Raw genomic sequence first — 21184 nt, forward strand, 5'->3', positions numbered from 1 at the left:
TTTTTTTAATCTTGCTCTTCATTTGTAAGGACTAAGCAATACAAATGTTGACCCTTTGTCAAAAGTGTTGTATTCTCCCAGTCTGCTATCTGCCTTTTAATTTATATTAATCTGGTTTGAGTAAATCTCCATAATACATGATGAAGAAGGGAGTAAAGTTTTAAATACATGGTATCATTTATCTTCCCCATATTCCACACTGGGATTTTATTATCCTAGGGTTATACATGTTATAATTTATAAGGCACAATCCAATGTAGAGAAAAAAGAATGAACGAAGTAAATAATTTGGAGGAAAAAAATTTTTTAGCAGCCTACTTTTTCCAAAATACATTATACAAAATTTTAAAATAAAGCAGACATTAGCAGACAAACCTATTTAATTCAAGTTCATATTTACTCAACAGGTCCAAGAAGAGAAACAATGAAGTGGTTTTTATGAAAATCTGAAATATTCTCATGTTAGTTGTAGCCTTACATAACCTTTAGCATCTAATTTATTTTGTTTTGATTGCATAATATCTATGAAATTGACTTAGAGATAAACTTATGGAAATACAGAGACCTCAATTAAATTGATATTGGCAGGAGAAACTTTAGTAAAAGAACTGTTGCAAAATAAGTTGGTATCACAAATTCATGCACTGTGATTTCAACTGCAATTCAATGAAACTCTGCAAGAGTCACTGTGAAAACTAGTGGGCCAGATTTTTCATGACCCTGTAGTTTAAAAAAACTTATGAGAACTTTAAATTGGATTCAAGGTTGTATCTTTTGCTTATTTTCCCTTTTATAAATGTGAATAAAGATTTCCTAAACTTACTACTTTAAATGTATCTAACATTTTCATAACCATTTCTGCTGTTATCTGTACACTAATTCCTTCTTTGTCATCCTGTGAAAACTGATCCCTGACTTCAGATCTTTCTCTTCCTCTGTAAAGACAGATATAAAGTAACTATTTAGAGAAGAATGCTATTTCATATGTATTTTTTTTCCTTACCCAAGGACAGACACACTTACTGATTTTAGAAAGAGGGGAATAGAGGGGGAGAGAAACAGTGATGTTAGAGAGAACCATCAGTTGCCTCTTACATGTGTCCCAACCAGGGTCCGAACTTGCAACCTAGGCATGTGCCCTGACTAGGAATCAAACCTGCAACCTTTCAGTTTACCAGATGATGTTCTAACCAACTGAGCCACCCTGGCCAGGGCTGCTATTTCTTTTTTTATGTCACACTTTCAGTACTCATATTGAAATTTTTTATGTGGATCTGAAATAATCATTGTTTATAATATTCAGAAAGGTTTGAGACACGTACCTGCATTGTCTTTGCAGATACTAGAAGAGTTACTATTCTCATTACTTTGGTATAGGTGCTGAGTTCTAGTCTCTTGGGGTACAGATGATGTTTGAGTCATCCCTTCTTCCAAGGCTTGCTTTATCCAGCGCTATAATGGGAAAAGAACCAGGGAATTATCAATAATCATTTAAAACGTCAATATATCTATTTTAAATACATTAACCAGGTTATTACATATTAACTGGTGAGAGATGTAATCAAACACTCATTCAGTTCCACAGTCAAGTATTTTTGTCTTATGTTTCAGCATAATAGAATATTACCCATCAATTCCTCTACTGGGCAAAATTGAGAAAACCTAGATTATACACAATGAGATCCCATTTGAAAAACCAAACCAAACCAAACCAAAACAAAAAAGATTCCGCAACTTCTCATACTGCTTAGACTGGGGGAAATGGAAAGAGACAGGAAGAAATCTTAGCATTTATTTAAGAGAGACTGACCATACAGGATAAAACCAGCACATAAAATAAGTGCTGAGAAGGGAGACGGAAGATCTTGAATTGTCTACCCTGTGCTGGGACGACATCTGAAGAGGTAACAGAAAAGATTCATAGGAAGACTTCAGATGAGATCAGCTCTTCACTACAGGTACCAAAATACTTCTAAAAGGTCAACTCTTAGTTGGAATATCTTGTGAATTTTCTTCTCCCTATCAAGTAAGTTTTCATGAATAATGCAAATCATCAGGATAAATGATCTTCTGCAGAAATCAAAAAGGGGAAAAAGGTCACTTTTTTTGTAGTGAATACTGACTCACTAAATGATGAGAAATAAATTTAGGTCAGAAAGTAAGCCTACAAAGATTAGGAGAGCAAGATTATGCACCCTGTGAGAGATTTCTTATCTATAATTGTGTTCCCTTAAGATACACAGTTGTAGGTTGCTCACAACTTGGTGGCTCTCCTGCCCTGACATAAGACACATCAAATTTTGATAAACATCAATTTCTGAGTCAGACCCTTCCCCAAGTAGTAAGAGCAAAAGTGATTATAATTTCACACCTTCAGAGAACAATTATTACAGGTAAGTAAATCTTCTCCTCACTAAACAGAGCATTCTGATTTACCCTTGAGAAACTTAGGAAGTAATTATTTCTTAGGAAATAAATGAGAAAAATTTCACATTATGCAAATGGCATTGTGGACTGCCAAATGAAAGCAAAAATTAAGTTGCAAACGTGAGGACAAAAGCATGAACAAGTATATAAAAAGAGATCTCAACGATCAATTGAATTACACTAACATTGTAGGATATGACCAGGTCTCTGAAAAGCCAAAACAAGACAAAAAATGCAGTCTTTTATACACAGAATATCGATGTAAAGATGAACTGCCAGAACCACAGCTCCTTATGACTTAGAAAAAGATCTTAGAGGTCACCTTGTCCAAATCACTCAGTGTATAGATGGGGAAAAAAAAAATTAGGGCCAGGAAGAAAGGATAAAAAAAATTCTTTGTTAGGGGTATCTTCTTTAGCACAAGTTTTTCTTTTCAGAGTGGACTGACAGGACTCATTTGGGGTTACTGTGCTTTCCTTCAAGAGAAAAGTGCATACACCCATAAAGAAATTTACAACCTGAATCTGATTAACTACAAAAAGGTAAAAAAAATAAAACCAGGATGGGGTATTTTAAAAAATAAGATGCTGCTATGGTGATACAAGGTCAAATACATATAAGGTCAAGCTTCGCAACATGATGTAACCCATTCCTCCTGGCCCTACTCTATACGCAATATTTTAGGGCCCATAAAAAGGGAACACAAACATTTGTACCTAATACCTTTGAATCATCCCTATTGACGATAAATCAACATCAGATACCCCCATCCCTAAGTCCTAACTATAGTTATTAAGGTCAAAAGAACATTTCTTCCTTCTCTGAAACTCTGTATAGGAACCCAAGAGATGGGAGAGAGAAATGTTTAAAAGGGTAGAGAGCAAGGAAGTAGTTTGGGTTTTAGAATTCAAAGGTCTGTGCTGACACTTGGCTGTGCCTTTTACTAGCTGTCTAACTCTGGGCAAGTTACTGAACCCTTCTAAGCCAAAGATTATCCCCTCTTCACAGGGTTGTCATGTAGGCTAAGTGAGACAATGCATATGAAGAAAGCTTGTAGCAGAGTACTGAACACACATGTTCAGAGAGGACCTGTTCAGCTGAATTTCAATGCTATGTATAGAGGGACAGAGATTAATAGCACTCCAGTGTATACAATGAAATACCAATGTAAAGCAGGGTTTCATTTTCAGTCAGGATGGTTTCCTAAGAAAGCTGGAAGACCAAATGACCCACATACATTATGCCTACAAGGTAAGTTTAGAGAGGATTTACATAGAACAAGGAGGGACACTACTGAAATACTTGTTAGCCACTTATAAATGCTACCATTCTAAAATAAGATCTGAAGGAAGATCCAACAAAAGATATACACACCATAACATGCTTTTTAAGAACTATGATTCAGTTTACTTTAGAAACTCTAGGAAGATCACAAAATGTTCTGTGAAATACTCTAAGAATCTGGGTGCAAATACACATATGAGACTTTATACTCCTTTTTAACTTATGAGGTCTGTACCTTCTTTAATTAGATATAAAACAGTATGCCTGTTAAGAATATACACTGTTCTGGGGAGGGGGAAGAATGGGGTAAAAGGTACAGGGAATAAGAAGCATAAATAGTAGGTACAAAATAGACAAGGGGAGGTAAGAATAAAATGGGAAATGGAGAAGCCAAATAACTTATATGAGTGACCCATAGACATGAACTAAGGTGGGGGAATGATGGTGGGAGGGATGGTATTGAACAGAGGAGAAGAAAAGAGGAGAAGAAAAGAGGAGAATAAAATGGGATAACTGTAATAGGATAATCAATAAAATATATTAAAACAAAAAGAATATATACTGTTCTAACCAATTTAATGGATGATGGTTTTTCTTATCTGTTTAACTTACATTGTTCTCTTAAGGGATCTTCAGAAACTTATCACGATTCTGTTTAATCACAGAAATCCTAAGTCCTGCATTAGATGAATACTTTCTAACCAATCTATGAATAATTTTTCTCCAACTCCATCTAGAATAAAGCTGAGTTCAATTGCTAGATGAAAGACTCAATTTCATTAGTTTTACCCCATAAAAACTATATTCTGATTTTAAAATATAAACAATTCAGATCTAAACTTAAACAAGACCCAATTTAAGTAAGGTAATTTTGTTATGCTAACTCAGCATACAGAGCCTGAACTCCTGAAGAGTGGTATGATACATACAGATGAAAGTGCCCGAGCAGAGCCTGTATAAAACAAGACTAAGGACAGACAGACACATTTGGAGAATGTAACACAAACATGAGTTAAATGGGATTTCTATCCACTGACAGTGGAGATACAAAGATGAACCATAGATACAAGCTCTAAACCATAACCAGGTAAAAAGAGCTCTAAGAAGTAGATTTTCTATGAAATTTGAAGTCATATTTCTACGTTTTTGTTTTTTACAGTACTCTGCTAGTTGGAAGAGCAAGATGGGAATAGAATGATCATAACTCAGTATCAGAATCATCCAGGCATCATTTCCAGAGGCTTGTCCATACTATTTACAATTCAGACTTCACTATTAATCTGTACCAGATAATTGTCCGCACTTCATAAAGGACCAAAATAGAGGAGATTCTACAATCTGGCTTGATAAGATACTTCAACAGTTAACATCCTTAAAAATCTAGTACTTTGTTATTGCATTATCTACAAACCCTTTTTGCAAAGATCTCATGGTCAAATTTCTCTTAAGGAGTTCTTCTACTTGGGAATTTTCCCCAAACCAGTAAGTGACTCAAATACTTAAGTAGGTAAGATGTGTGATTAAGACAAGACTTTCTTCAATGTATGCTGCTCATTCAGTGGTCGGGCCCTTCCTTTGTGCAGATCCCTGCTGCCCTCCTCCCCTCCACATCCCACACCACTCTGGCTCATCTTTCATGCCCCCCTCCCCCCAAGAAATAACTTCTGCTCTTTGGGGAAAGAGAAAAGCTTTTAAGTTTGGAGGAGTCAGGGAAGACCTGCCTGGAGCTGGAGACTTCATCACATCAAATAATCTACATGCAGCATCCTCATGTACGTGATGCCAGTGGAGGAGGGCAATGGCAGACACTGAGGAAGGCAGCCTGAATCCAGATCTGAGGATAAGAGAAAAGGGTGTTCCAGGGAACAGACTACCTCAAAGGAAGACCAAATGAAAGTGTGTCCTATACTTCTAGAAACACAAAAACGACATTATACTCTGAGGGAGTGATCTATTCCCGAGAGACACCTTTGGAAAATATTCAGGGCTTCTGGGAATTAAGAAAGAGCATTCCAAAAACAAACAACCATCAAACACTAATGCCACTAGATCCAAAAAAGGTATGTAACTAGAGAAAGGACAGATAGGAAGAGAAAGAGAGAATGAATTTTATAGTAGGTCCCATGTTCACTAGGGAATAAACAATCCAACTTGTCATTTGATCAAGGAACAGGAACTATGCCAATTTAATAGGACTTTCTCTCTACTCGCATTCAAATGATAATAGTGATTGAATTAATTTAAAACACAATTCGATCATTTTTTACTTATGCAACAGTGCTCTAGAACACCTGGGGCCCAATCTCACTCAAACTCACAAATGAACATATTAACCGATACCACAAGAGCACACACAAAACATCCCTCCCTACCCAGGCATCAAATGCTGTGCGCTCTCAACTCAGTAACCTCAAGGGCTCCCTGCAAAGACAACAGCGAATACTCACAATCTGAGCACCAAAAACACAGTATGCACCCCACCTTAGTCCCACTGACTCTTGATGCATCAATACTCGTGGTTGAACAACTAACTTTTAATAAACTCACATGGGCAGAGAGTGGCTATCTGGAGGATGTATTAGGTATGTCATGATTACAGGCAACCTAGGTTAAAAATAAATATAGACATACCTTTTTACAGGAGCTGAATGTGCCATCAGGCAGAAGGGGCCTTCGACGCCTCTCAGGGATAAAGGGTGAGCCAAAGCGAATGTAGTGTTTAGGGGTGGTGCAAATTAACGGGGAATGGATAAGACCAGGTAACATGTTCAGGGTCGTTGCCAGTACAGTTGGGTCCGTGGTAATACGTAAAGGGCACTCGACAGGGCATTCTTGCTTCTCTGCTTTGTCATTCAACCATTCTGTAACTAGATACTAAGGTAAAAAGAGATCATTAGTTGATGCTGCAGGTGTAAAAGCCAGAGGCAGCAGTGTTAAGATGATAAAAACAAACCATATCTAGAAACTAGGACACAGGTAGATACAACAGCTGCAGAAAATATGAACTGGGCATTCAAAATGCAAGGATATCTTCCTCTTCACCCTCTCTATAACCACTAAGATAGAACAATCCCAAATAACACTATTTAGCTCTGCCTTAAAATTATGGGAACAAAAGAACTGTAGTAGAATGGCTTCAGCCCTCTGTGTCAAAGCATTTTGTCTAAAACTTAATTTAATAATACGTAGAGTATTTGTTTTTTTTCAGGGTATTATAGGTCCTCTCACTTTACTGAGATACAATCCTTTGTCAGACTGGACTCAAAGATATTTTCATGACTTACCTTTTTGGTTTTGGGGTATTTGGATGCTGCACGGTTGACATGGGATCCAGCAACTGATACCACAGCTGGGTCAGACCCTGTTAATTGCCTGTTTTCTCCTGAACTGTCTATACTCCCAGCTTCAGTAGGAGTTACTGAGCTGTTATTTCCTCCCTCTTCCAAGGCAGCTTGTGACAACTCTGCCTGCTGTGCAATGGCCTGCTTCTGACGCTTTAGTCTTTGGGCTGAACTGGTCCGGTACCGAGAAATTCGACTCTTCGGTCGGGGCCTAGAAGGCCTTGCTGGAGGTGGTTTGGGGACTGGTTTTTCTGCAGCAACATCCTATAACAATAGCAGAGTAAAATGCTCACCAGGAATTTCTCAACAGCAAACACTCTATCTAGTCTTCTAGTCATTTTAAGCATTGTGAATGTTTAGTGGTAAAAAAAGTAAGTATTTAGAAGAACTAATTTCAAATGTAATTCTTAGAAAAAAATGTATACATTTAAATTACCTAAATAGGCTGTTGGTAGATGTCTTGGTTAGTTGTTTTTATTTTCCTCTAACTACCGGTATTTATAAAATAGGTCAAAAGTCAGCTGACAGCAGTCATCTAATTTTAGGGTTCTTAGCAAAGAAGACAACTTTTCCCTTTTTTATCAAGATACTGAAGTTTTAGTTTAAAGCTCAGAATTCATGGCTAGGGTAGGATAGCGAAACATGAGTTTATCCTGAGAATCCTATGAAAGGGCAGCTGTATAACTTCCTATACGGAGAAGCCAAAAGAGAAACCAAATTTTTATGAACTCACCACCAACAGTTTATTTGGCAGAAACAGTATGAAGTTTCATTCTAGTCTAAAGTGTCTAGTCATTCCAATTGTCTCCCTAAATACTGCAGCTGATGACCTTATTTAATGCATTATGAGGTAAAGCTGAAAATGCTGATTTTAACCATTCCAAAAAACAGGTCACTGGCATTAGCAAAAGCAAGGGTGCCGAAGGCCTAGAGCTTTTTCTTCTCTTACCCCAGCTTGGGAAGACCTCCGGGTATTCACCCCAATACTCTGTGGGGTGCTTGGGATGGCCACGTTTAAAGCAGAGTTGCTAACTTCAGATTCAGGGACTTCAGTTTTTGTTTCTTCCCCTACAAGTGTCTCTGAGGTGGTGGTAGTAACCTCTACATCAGAGTTGCTTTGTTCCAAGGACTGATCGCGTCGCTTCTTTCTTTTCTCTAAGTTTTCAAAAGCATGCATGATGGCTTCAACCTTCCTATCTTCCCGAGTCTAGAAAGAAATAGCAATAGCATAGAAGAAAGCCTCAACCAAGATGAGACAGCTTTTCAGAAATATTACTTATGAAAATTTAAAGACATTTACAAAAACTCTAGTACATATATCGTGGAGAAAAAGAGAAAAACTAAAAATAAAATATTTAAGTGTTAAGAGTTGTAAAGGGAGGTAAGGTCAAACATGAACTTGTCAAAGAAGGCCAACTATTTTGAAACTTTTAATATAAAAGAAAAAAGTCATCAAAACCAATATTTCTCTCCATTTTCAGAGTTCAAAAATAAATAGTTTTTCTTGAACTTCTTTGCAGAGACAGAAATAAACATGAATGGTTTCAGCAAAAAAGTAGATTTTCTGAACCCATATAACCAATAGGGATTTTTAAATGTTGGAACTCACAAACTTAGAAAATTCCTAAGTCAGAGCAAATAGTCCCAACAGAGACATTTTGTTTCAACCAGACAGTTTTTGGGAAATGAGGGTGTTAGGTAAGACACCTCTTAAGACCATCACCATCACCACCACCAACCACCACCATCATCACTGGACAAATACTCATCACCGCCATGAGTAGACAAATACTACGCGCGAGAGCGCGTGCAAAAAAACCCCCACAAAAACAAAAACAGAAAAACAAACAAAAAAACCATGATGAAATCTACTTTACAGAAAAAGCCCTATTTTTAACCTGCAGATGATGGTATAGTATGTTGTCAAAGATGACACAAACTAGGAGAACAGGCCTTCACATGCTGTAGGTAGTAGACATCAGCAGAAACAAAAGGATGTTAGAAGGTACCCACCCTTCTGCTCTGAGCTGGGTTCTCCTGGTCATCTGCAACCTCTTCTTTCTCTTCTTCTGGATTGTCTATTTCCTTTAAGACAGAGTCAATATTCAGCTGTACCCTTAAGCTCTAGGGGAAAAAATCAGTGTTTTTTTTTTTCCTGGTAGCTTAAAACTCTGTTAGAAACAATTTCTAGTGCTTGATAGTGTTACTTGTGGGACCACATGGTAAACACAGATAATAAGCCCCATTCTCGGGACTAAAACTTGGAAAGTAGCTGAAGAGATGTTATTAACATTACTTAAAAAGAGAAGAGAAATAAAAAAATGAACACACATCCACATCCACCTTGATATGAAGGGCATTAAGTGTTACTACAGATTCTCTACATCAGACTTGTGGCAACCTGGGATCCTCCTCATTTAGAGAATGTCAGTACCATAGCAAGAGCCTCTGACCAAGGAAAATTACCTCATGGTCACTGGATACAGTCACTTTCTCAGAAACTTCTTCTGGTTGTGGGTTTGTATCCTCTTCCACAGCCTCATTCTGCTGCTCCATCTCTAGCTCTTTCCGTCGTGCTTTTCTCCGTCTAGTCTCTGCTCCGATGATGGGTAGGCTTGGAGGAGGTGGGAGTGGCAGTTCCACGGCACTGGGATTCCTTTTCTGTATAGGGCAATTCCGGTTCCCCTTGTGACATGCACAGTCCACTTTATAATTACTGCTCCAAAGAAACAAACAAAAGTGCCTGTCTCAGTACCCTTAAAACCAATTATATTACCCATCCTTTCTCTTGAAATACTAGTATAATTTCTTGTGGTATTATCTTTGAGTAAGTAAAACAGAGTCATTATAGAGTGTATGTGTAACTCATTCAAAGAAAAGTTAAATGAGTATTTTCAATATTCCATGCTTCTGTATAACCCCATCTCTTCCCACCGATATACGGTTAGTGGAAAGGAAAGAAAGCCACCACCAAATTCAATTCTCCCAACTCTCTTTTGCTATTTAATGGGTAGTGAATCAGTCACCACATCATAACTTTTACCTACTAATTCCCTACTTATTATTATCTTTTCTTATTGTGCATGTGCCAAACATCAATTTACCATATAACCTCCCCCCCCAAAGGACCAAGAAAGAAAAAGCATCCACTTAATAAAACCCATCACATATTCATCTGTGACTTGCCATCTCTGTTTTTCTGCATTGTCATACATAACTAGATTACATGGTTTGAGCAGATGGGGTGAAACTTTAACCTCTCATTCTACAGGACCCCTAGCACAAGTGCTGTGTGCATAACAACAGATGCTATTGCAATTTCTAGGAGTATCATACACACACCCCCCTTTTGCTATTCTTGCTATAAAGGAGTAAACCAAAATAACTTTGATAGGAGACTACTAAGCTATATTATACAATGTACCAATGTTTCCAAAAGCTAACCAACCCCAAAATGCCCTAAGCCTACCTATCCCTCCACAATTTCTAGGCAGCAAATGCAGTACTTGTGAAAAGATTAGTTAAAAATAGATGAAATGTCATGAAACAAAAGCAGACTTTAATAACTTAATATGTAAGATAAGGCCATTCATGTCAGGAAAATTTGGAGGTCTTACCAGTTACTGTACTCATAATCAAATGCTATGGTGACCTCGGCATCCTTGGTGATAGCAGACACAGCATAAATACACAGGTGAATCATCCCATCTGCAATCATGTGTCGAACCTGTGTAAACAACACATATGGTTGATGATTTATCATAAAAATGAGGAACCCTTCAAAAGAAGAAAAAACTTTTAATCTAGTGATTTCTCTCCACTTATGAGTTATTGTAGTCTGTTATTTATCATTTCACTTGAAACCATTACACAGTAATTGTTCTAAAATTTAAAATACTTAAATAAATTTTGAGAGGTAAGAAATCAGGGTAGGGTCACTATTCTACATCTAAAAGCTACTTCAGAGAATTAAAATTTCTTAGTCTGTAAGAAAAGCTCTGTAATTTTCTTGCTTCATTTGATATGGGTGCACTGAGAAATCAATTCTGAAAATGTCTAGAATCTCTTTCATAACACTATTAACTAAAATCTAAAAAATTGCAACCACACAACTTAGTTTGGGCCCAATGACATATTCTGCAATATTATATGGCAATTTCTTCAATATAATCCCTTTGAATTCCAATGCAGCCTAGCTCTTTCTCTTCAGCAAATGCTTTTTTCCTTGCTAAAGACAATCTACCCCCTGGCTGGCATAACTCACTGGATTGAGTGCGGGCTGTGAACCAAAGTGTCGCAGGTTCGATTCCCAGTCAGGGTACATGCCTGGGTTGCAGGCCATGACCCCCAGCAACCGCACATTGATATTTCTCTCTTCTCTCACTCTCCCTCCCTTCCCTCTCTAAAAATAAATAAATAGAAAAACAAAACAAAACAAAAAGAAAATCTATCCCTTGCCTCCATCCTGTTGGAATAAAAGCATCATTAGTTTTGTTTTTTGTTTCTCTCACAATGAAGATCACAACCATTATCTACAGACCTTAATCTGGGTGAAGTTTTCAGACTGCTTCTTCAGTAGACTTTTCTTTGGTGATTCCATTCAAAGAGAAGTTGCTATAGAAATCTTACCTCTGCATTTGGTGTACATGATCTTCTGATGAACCGAGCGTCATTACCAAATGTACGTGCATCCACACACATCTCTACACCATTGAATTTTGAGTAGAAGAGCACAAAGGGGTATGGTCTAGGGATATAATTAAAATTCCTGTAATTCTCAACACAAATAAAAAGGCCACCCCCTGACTTCAAATATGAAGCATATATGAAGCATATGCTGACAGAAGCAGTTTTTTACAATTCCTAAACTTGGAAAGTATTACATGCTTGTCTGCTTTTGATTAAAGAATAAGCACAAAACAAGAAATACTTGGGTTGGTGTTATCACTACTTTATTCATTAAACAATTTGCAGATTTATTTGCACTTCTCCAGCAACGCAGACAGAAATGAGCTTATTTGAGCTGAAACTTTCCCCTCAAAAGAGTAGTCAATCAACCAGATGGTTTTATAGCCATATTACTCAGCCAGGCCCACCTTAGCCCTCACTTCTCAATAAATGATATTCTTACTTTTTGAAGAAATGCCCATTGACCTCAAATTGCTGTCGTAACATGACTTTCCCTCGATACTCTATTATAAGAGTATCCAAAGCCAGATCTCTTGCAGCCCTCAGGATCTTCCGGTGCTTTTGTACACGAGTGACTCTTCCCAACTGTAGCTGAATAAAACCAGAGTATTAACATTAGACAATAGCAACAGTAGCTTAGTACATTAAAAATATTTCTTAACTGAGGAATTTGTATATATTATTTAGGTCAATTATCAGAAATTTTTGATTTGCTAAAAGGTATTTCTAGGAAACAGACTCTAATGTAGTGAACTTGTCACCGCCTCCACCAAGGCAAGAAAAGATCCAAGAAAATATATGATAAAGATTTTTTTAAACAGATATTTTTTAAATGAGTGTGTGTGTGTGTTTTTAAGATTTTATTTATTTATTTTTAGAGAGGGAAGGGAGGGAGATAAAGAGCGAGAGAGAGAAACATCAATGTGCGGTTGCTGGGGGTTATGGCCTGCAACCCAAGCATGTACCCTGGCTGGGAATCGAACCTGCAACACTTTGGTTCGCAGCCCGCGCTCAATCCACTGAGCTACACCAGCCAGGGCGAAAATATATGATAAAGATTTTAGTGGTCTGTGTTTAATGTAAGAATGAGAAAAAGCTTAGCTTTCTATGAATCATAATAATTCCTACTGAGGCTGTATAAAATTTTCTATCTTAAGTTATCTATTTTTAATCAATAAAGATAGTTTAAAAATATGTATCTGGATAGTTTCCAGCCACTATAACCTGCTTTGGTTAAAGATGCTCAGTAGGTAGCTAATTTGTTATTCTAAGTCCTTGAACATTTGAAAGATATGATAACTCCAACATATGACCCCTTCCTGGGTTCTTAAAAATCAACTACTTACTTAAGAGTCACTAATCCTTTGATCCTTACCTGCATTTGGGAACCAATAACTGTATTATTACAGGCCAATTCAGTCTTATTGATAGTATCTAAAATAGCAGGTTTGCCCACAAATTCCTTGCTAGAATGTAGATGTTGTTCAAGGGCGTTCTGTACATCGGCACTGTACTGATTAGTGAAAGCTTCTTCATACTGATCAGTCCACAGTCTTATCCGATTTTCCCATCCCTCAGTTGTATTCTCATCTAAATTCTGTGCTTCAGAAGGAGAATTCTGTAGAGAACAAAGGTCAGGTAGGTTAGCAGAGTCCATGAAGAAAAATGGGAAAGGGAGGAAAGAGACTGAGTCTCAAAGAAAATTTGTTTTTGCTTGGCAGTTGGTGTGGCATAAAAGAATAGCTTGGGAGTCAGGGCATCTGGTTTCTACCATGGTTTCATTACCAATGAGCAGGGAAGCCTTGAACAACATAGAAAAGCTCAGTTTCTTCATTTCTAAAGGGAGAAATTAATCTGGATCATAGTTCCACCCCATTGCTGTGATTTTATGACCATTTTTAGGTGATTTTTTAAGTCATAAAAATCAATTTTGTTATTAGACGAATGATTATCAAGTTAACAAGAAAGTTATCATGAAAATGAACAAGACACCTGTCAAATATCATATCCCTTAAATTTTAATACTTCTTGAACATCTGCCTTAGTGTGCCAGCCCAAACTGGTATTATTTTACTTCTCTCCAGGAGAATGTTTTTATACAATTAATACATGTTCATTCTAAATATACATGTGACCCAAAATAAATAAATAATCCATTATCTCACTTCCCATAGAAAAAGTTATTATTCTGGAGTGTATCTAACACTCTTCTTCGACAGTTTAAATAGCCACATTCTGAAAAGGTAAGATGAGGGGGAAGGGTGGGTAGGTATAGTGTAGAAAATGTTGAGAGGTACTTTATTACACTTCTCTAGGAAAACCATTGCTCTGTATGGGAACAGTGCTGAGAAAAGATTATTATATTACAGAAATATCATCCTAAACAGACGGTTTTATGTGTTTAACTACAGAGACAAAGCTTAAGTCTGACACACATTCTCTTTCATGGTGCTCAAGACTTAAGGTGTCATCAGAAAACAAAACAAACACTGATACTGATGATGTCATACTAGTGATGACTAGAAGGAAAAGACAGTATAGTACCAAAGCTCCTTACAAGTCACATCCACACTAAACTTGCAAAAATAGGCATAAGAAAATTAAACATATACTCCATAAATTATACAGAAAACATTTATACCTATTACAACAATTGCTTTCTTTCATTTTTGTCACTGGTTTTAACCGACTGTTGTCTACCATCCTTTCCCCATGAAACGGAAAATGAAAAAACAAAACAAAACTATTGTTTTCTACATTTCTCACTAGTCCAAAAGACTGAACAACAAACAAAGGATCTAAGGCCAACACACTGAGAACAGAACATCATTTGCTTGACATGTCAGTAATGGCTGAGCAAAAGAGAAGCGCAAAACTTGGGACTTAAGGGTGCTTGCTTATAAGACTGAGGATTATGGGTGGCCAAACATTATTTCCAAGCTTAAGCAACCAGTAGGGATCATTAAACTTTGTCTTGTTAAACTTAATGCATAATGGAAGCCTTTGCCACAGTATCATAAGCTATTTATTAATACAACTCTTATCTATTCTACTGTCCCATTCTTCTGGGTATTGAACACCCCGTCTCAGAGGGTTTAGAACAGTGGTTCTCAACCAGAGGTAATTTGCCCATAAGGAGACATTTGATAATACCTGAAGTCATTTTTCAATATCATACTTTTGTGTTACTAGTACAAAGTACGTAGATGCCTGGGATGCTGCTAAATTGTCTGCAATGCAGAAAACAGGTCTCTGCAACAGCCCCAAAATGTCTTGCTTCAAAATGTCAATGGTACCAAGGTTGAGAAATTTTGAGTAGTCTCCAAGTAGGGAAGCTCTTGACTTTGGGACTATAAATTTAAATGATCCCCCGCCACAATTCTTATAGCTTTCACCCAGATCTTTGGTGGAGTTTAACAATAAGGAATTCTAAGTACAAAATCTGTAACTCAACCTAAAATTCTGGTGTGAGAGTTAACGAAACTGACCAGTATTTTTTATTGTCTAAATTTTAACACATTTATTGGACTGTCAACATTTCAAAATAGCAAGCAACACTTGGAGTTTATGTGTAAAACTCATAACCCTTTTTTGGGAGAGTCACTAAATATCTTTCAAACATTTCAAGCTCCTGAAGGCGCTTTACACCAGTTGATAAAATAGGAAAGGGCTTAACAGCTGGGACCAGGGCTATGTCTGTTCTATGTATCTATTAAAGGTCCCTAGTAGGCAAAGGAGACAAAAATAAAGGGGCAGTTAAAGTAAATTTGGCCCTTTGCAGTAGGATAATTAAGTTGTGTTCCAAGGCATCTCAGGACTCTGATGCTCTTGGGCTCTAAGTCCTCTTCCCATCTCTTTTGCAGATATGTACAAGTCTGTTTACAGATACATGCAAGGCAAAGCCTTCAAATTTTAGGTAAAGTGCCACCTGTGATCTGTTAACATCGGTCATATTAAGCTTATTCTCACTAAAAGATGTTAATGTTTTCCATATATAACTCTGAACAGGAAAGATCCTTATTCTATATAATTTATACATTTAGGGATATGAATACTTATAAAATTAAAATAGATCTTAATTGTAATTACATGCTTTGAAGTCCCCTAAAAACTGAGAGGTATGTCATCCTATATATACATCAGTAAAGGAAGATACCAGGCTATCTAATCAAATCTCCTTTGGGCAAACTCTGTTTTTATCACCCCGTACCTAAAAGTCCATTGCACGTAACTTCTCTATTCTCTAACTGCTATCCAAAATCATACCTCATAAGCTCTTCTATTTAATAACCTCAGAAAAGAAACACATTAGCATCATCAAAATCTTCTATACCAAATAGATATGCCAGGAGAAATCAGTTCAAATATAAGTAATTCCAATAAGAGTAATTCCTATCAATAAACACTACTTTCCTATTGACGAAAAGTATCCTTTCAAATGGTGATTAAAGCCCATATGGTGGTAGGGTGGGTACATAAGAGATGCTCTATCCCCAGAAAACCCTCAGTCCTGAGGTTGAGGCTAATCACAATGACAGAACACGTCAGCCTCATTTTGTTTAGGAAAATCTCACCCCCAGAAAAGCAGCTGATGAAAAACCAACACATGAAGTCTTAATTACAGAAAGGGAAAATATTTCAGAAAATGGCCAAGAAAATCTACTTTGGAGAAAGGCTGTATGAAAACCGAATGGCAACAATTACAAACTAATGAAAAGCAGAATCCAAGATTCCCAGACCATCAATGTCAGGAAAGAAGCTGACCAAAATGCAAGATCACAGTGAAGTAAACACAGCATCAGGGAAGAATACCCCTTACCTTCATCCGCAAGGACTTCCGGGATCCCTCTCGAAATGCCTATCCCAAAGAGGAAAACAAGTAGAACAAAACAAAACTTGGTACCAAGAATGACAGTTATACCTATCTGAGCCTAAAACTAAGGCAAGAATTAGTGTTCTAGTCTGCCCCCTTTCCCTAGGTAACAAACACAACTGAATTCCCCACACTGTTATCAAGAGTAGGGGTACCTCAAGGCCAGTGAACTCTGTGGCTAATTCCAGTGCATCCCATTGTGAAACTAGGTAATTAACAGGGAAGAGCATGCATCACTTAAACCCTAAAGGCACCCTGACACTAAAAGAAAAAGCAAATCAAAATGTTAAGGTGGCAGATTTACCAATTTTGAAATTAAGAAGGAAACAAAGACCAATCCCCTTAACAAGGGATGGGCAAGTCACCTAGGAACAACAAAGTTGCCCTGATGGGGAAGACAGAACACAAAACAGAAGAGGTTTCTCCTGGAGACTTTTTATTTGAGAATACAGGAAAGTGACCGCGACACTGAGGAAGCCTAGACCATTCAAGAGATGTTTCCTGATCTATTTTTTTTTTTTGAAACAAGGAAAAAAAATCAACCCAATGACATGAGGTGGGCATATACCAGGACAAGAACTGCTGACTGCGTTGGGCTGAGGAGGCAGGGAGACACTGGAAGGAATAGTGGAAGCCTAGACTGGAGGCTACTGTAGCACATTTGGGCTTGTGCCAGGTGGGGCCGGGATTTCATACCTGGGATGGGGCTTGGAGGAGAAGAAACTGTGCCAGTTGTGATGGTATGGAGTGGCAGAAGAGAGGTTGGTCTACATGTTCACAACACAGATTAGCTGATTTTGGCAAGTAGAGCAAAAGTGGCCCTTCAAACATCTGGATCAAACTTCTTAAAAAATTTTTGGTGCATTCTTGGTCCAAAATTTGAGCTATTTCAGAAATATTTCTATTTAAGATACTTTTACCCTCCATACCTTGATTTTCTTTGTCTTTGGTGCTGCACGACCCTTTTCTGGACTCTTTTTCCGCTTCTTGGGTTTGGTTCTTCTAACAGTTAAGGTGATGCTAGTAGGTGTGTGCTGTGTTGCTGTATACAACACAGTGGAAGGAGAAAGCTCCTCATCCCAGCTTTCTGTTGCACTGCTATCCCCACCTGAAAAAAGGTTATTTTATAGTTTACACTATATAAACAGATTTAAAAGAACATTAAAAACAGCTTATTCCATTAGATTTATTCCATATCCAGTAGGTCATTACTTCTATTATCACCGCATTTCACTGTGTATAATGTGTACTTTTTTTGCCCAAATTTTTGAGGGAAAAATAAGCACGCATATTATACATGGATATGATGATTACCCACCATGGGCTCAATAATCCTACATATAATGCACATGAAAACACTGTGCCCATTATACATGGGAGCACATCACATGCAGCAAAGTATGGTAACTCTATCATCTGTAGAACAACATAAATACCCATCTTATTTATGAAAATAAGACTTTTCTGTATCATTGGCAATAAGACATAAACTCTACCTTGTATGTATTTCTCTCCTTATATTCAGTCCCAAAGCTCCATTGCCTCAATATGTAACATATTAAAAAGCATCTGATTTTCTGTGCTCACCAGAAATATTTTGATTGCTACAGGGCTAAATGCCATTTATGGATACATTTAATTCACAATAAGAGAATTACACAGTAGTCTTGTGAGGACTTCTATCTCCTTCAATGAAAAGAGCTAGGGAACTGACCACAGGAACTTATAAGAGGAGTTTAGACAAACATTTAAAGTACAACGTATGTCAAAATAGGGGCATAACGCATCTTATGATTGATTACCTGATATGTTGTCCTGCTTCCGCCGATGAAGTCTAATAACCTTCCCCCTGCTCATTCCCCTAAAGAGGGAAAATAAACTTAAAGTAGTCCTTCCAATAGCATGCAGCACATTATCACAAAAATGGGAGAACTGTCTCTGCATACACTACCCCCTTCTCCTCCCACCTACCAAAGTCTCCAGGACATTAAATTTCATATCAAATTCAAATAGCTTTAACATCAATCTCTCATTCCTTGTTGTCACCAATTCTCACCTAGTGCAGAGAATTCGAGCCAAGGAGCACTAAGGAATCATCTACATTAACAAACACAAGAAAGAATACTTTGAGCTTTTTCCTACTAATAAGAAACCCTAATCCCAGCAGCCCAGGCTTGAACTTAGATGGAACACGATCTTACCTGCACTTGTCACAGTTGAGAAGGAAGCCATCCTGAGAAAGACCACAGGGACACCAGGTAGGAACGGTCTCTCCTTCAGAGTTCGGGCTGTCTCCACAGCGTTCCTCTACGGGCGACGGCAGGCCATTCAGGTCAGAACGAGGGATGATCGTCTGGACAGGGGGAGAAGCAGGAGGTGTCGGAGGAGGAGGGGCTCCGTAATTATGATCCTGAAAATAAGATTTTTTAAATCAACAGTGTCCAAACACTGGCCCCTCTCTCCCCTAAAGTATGGTACATATGGAAAGAAAGAAGAAAGTAGTACCCTTCGTTTTTTTGGCTTCAACCAGGAAAGTGATAAAACAAAATGCCAAGGTCAACTGGGACATAAAAACAAGAACAATGATGCAGGGCTAGACGTCCGCTGGAGGCAGGGAAGTGCAAAAGGGGCAACTTCGTCATGCTGCATATAAACATTGCAAGAAAGTCACAATGTATAAGAATGGATTACACTCCAGGAAGATCACTGCTTTGGAGAGAAACAAATGCATACTCACAGCGTAAGGCAGTCCTCGACACCCATGCCTCTGAGTGGTCCCATAATTATGAGTGGAATACACGCTCTTCTCATTAACTGCTGGACTAGCCTCCACAGATTCAGGGCTGCACAAAGGCGAAAAGCAATGCATGATAGCATAACACCTAATCTTTCCTTCAACTAAGGCTTAACTTCCCATTCTAACCCCTCCTCTTTCCACAACCACCAGCTACTGGGATAAGAGAAAGAACTCAGTGAAACAATCTTGTTAACATACTAAGCCTATAAATAACACTGGAAATGTTATTAAATGTGGATTTGTGTAACATGAAGCCAGTACAGGCAGATGTCTCAAGGCAGGCACCTGGGATACAAGGTGTCCCTAATGACAAACACAAACGTACCAGCTGAGCAGGGAGTTTCCCCTAGAGAAGCCACTCTGGGCTGCTTTAGACTCAGAACTATTCTTCTTAATTGGATCTCTTAATACTTCCATGAAACCTCACATGACATTTGCAGTGAGTGAGATGATGAAAGTGCCTTCTGTACTGCCCCAGGGACCAGGCCCTCTTCCATTCACTACCAAGACAGGATACCCTGAAGAAAGTACAGGTAAAAACAATGGCATCTTATATTTATACCTCTCATCTTGATGAACCCCCAAATACCTTTAGAGTAATAACTTCTCATCCACCAGTGACATGCAAGCATATAAAGGACACAATTATTTTACAGCTGCATGGTAGTAATAATATAACAGAACTTCAAAATAAAACTGTACTTAGAAGTTTTGTTAATCTAGTGACAAACAATAACAGTAGTAGTGGCCACCATTTTGAATTCCCCATTATTTTCTAGGTACTTTATATATATTCATTCATCGACTCTACAACTACTAAACATGGTAAATAGCACCCCATATTTACAGAAGGGTAAACTAAGGTGGTGAGTTTATGTGACTTCGCCAAGGTCACATACTAACAACCAGGATTTGAAACAATGTCTGAGTCCAAAGCCTGTGCTCTTTCCACTATGCCTAATTGGTTTGTAAACTAGGATAACATTCTACCTTTAAAGAAAATTATGAGATCTTAAGTAACCAGGCTTAGCCAGAAGCTTGGTTAAGTATCTTTCTGTACCCTCCCTGAGTGGAAAATAAACAGTTCAGGCACAATTTAGTAAAATAAAAGAATTATGTAAGTGTTCAAAATTTAGAAATTTAATGTAATTCTTTACTTGGTAATAAAAAGGCATCGTTGGCAAAGGATAAAAATTAATTTTGGGGAGAAAAAGAACTTTAATTGGTTAGACTTTGGGGAATTTGAAAGGTAATTGTACTATATAACCTTGCAGAACTGCATAATAGATATGTCATTTAAATTAACCAGAACAGAGATTCACAAATTAGAAATTCCAAGGATACCACACATAGCTCAGCCTTAGATATCAAATAGTCTTTTAGGGCATCAAATAATGCATAGTGTTTGCTTCAAGTAATGTATGTTTTCCTGCTTAGAAACACACAACATATAGTACTTGGCAGTAATGAAGTGTGAGGTTCAATGTGGCACAATGTCAACTGAGAAGTGAGGGATAAAAGAAAATTCTGATATATGTATCCAACTCACCCAGTTATATGCTCCAAAACTGTGAGAAGGGACTTATCTATATCAGCAAAGATACTTTCTAGGTGAAGAACTTCAGACATAGGAAAGTATTCTCTGTTGCTGAGTGCATGCATTTTATTACTCTAAAAGAGTGTCTGCAGATGGGAACTGGGGGGTGATAATACATCAAGAATGGAGGTCAGTATTCTTGAGAAAAAGACGATCTGAACATGGCCCACTGGGAG

At 37.7% G+C, this 21184-nt stretch overlaps 1 protein-coding gene across 1 annotated transcript in view; it reads right to left on the reverse strand.

The window, feature by feature from the left end:
- Positions 1–21184, reverse strand: part of SETD5 (SET domain containing 5) — a 76014-nt gene that overhangs the window by 14983 nt on the left and 39847 nt on the right. Inside the window, 15 exon segments of the mRNA XM_036030856.1 lie at positions 1323–1452; positions 6343–6585; positions 6996–7316; positions 8002–8259; positions 9066–9137; positions 9519–9768; positions 10670–10779; positions 11682–11799; positions 12184–12332; positions 13117–13359; positions 16561–16599; positions 17544–17722; positions 18417–18475; positions 18816–19024; positions 19352–19457. Of these exon segments, the coding sequence (XP_035886749.1) occupies positions 1323–1452; positions 6343–6585; positions 6996–7316; positions 8002–8259; positions 9066–9137; positions 9519–9768; positions 10670–10779; positions 11682–11799; positions 12184–12332; positions 13117–13359; positions 16561–16599; positions 17544–17722; positions 18417–18475; positions 18816–19024; positions 19352–19457 (2486 nt within the window).

The sequence above is a fragment of the Phyllostomus discolor genome, chromosome 7 (genome assembly GCF_004126475.2).
Source record: "Phyllostomus discolor isolate MPI-MPIP mPhyDis1 chromosome 7, mPhyDis1.pri.v3, whole genome shotgun sequence".
NCBI lineage: Eukaryota > Metazoa > Chordata > Mammalia > Chiroptera > Phyllostomidae > Phyllostomus > Phyllostomus discolor.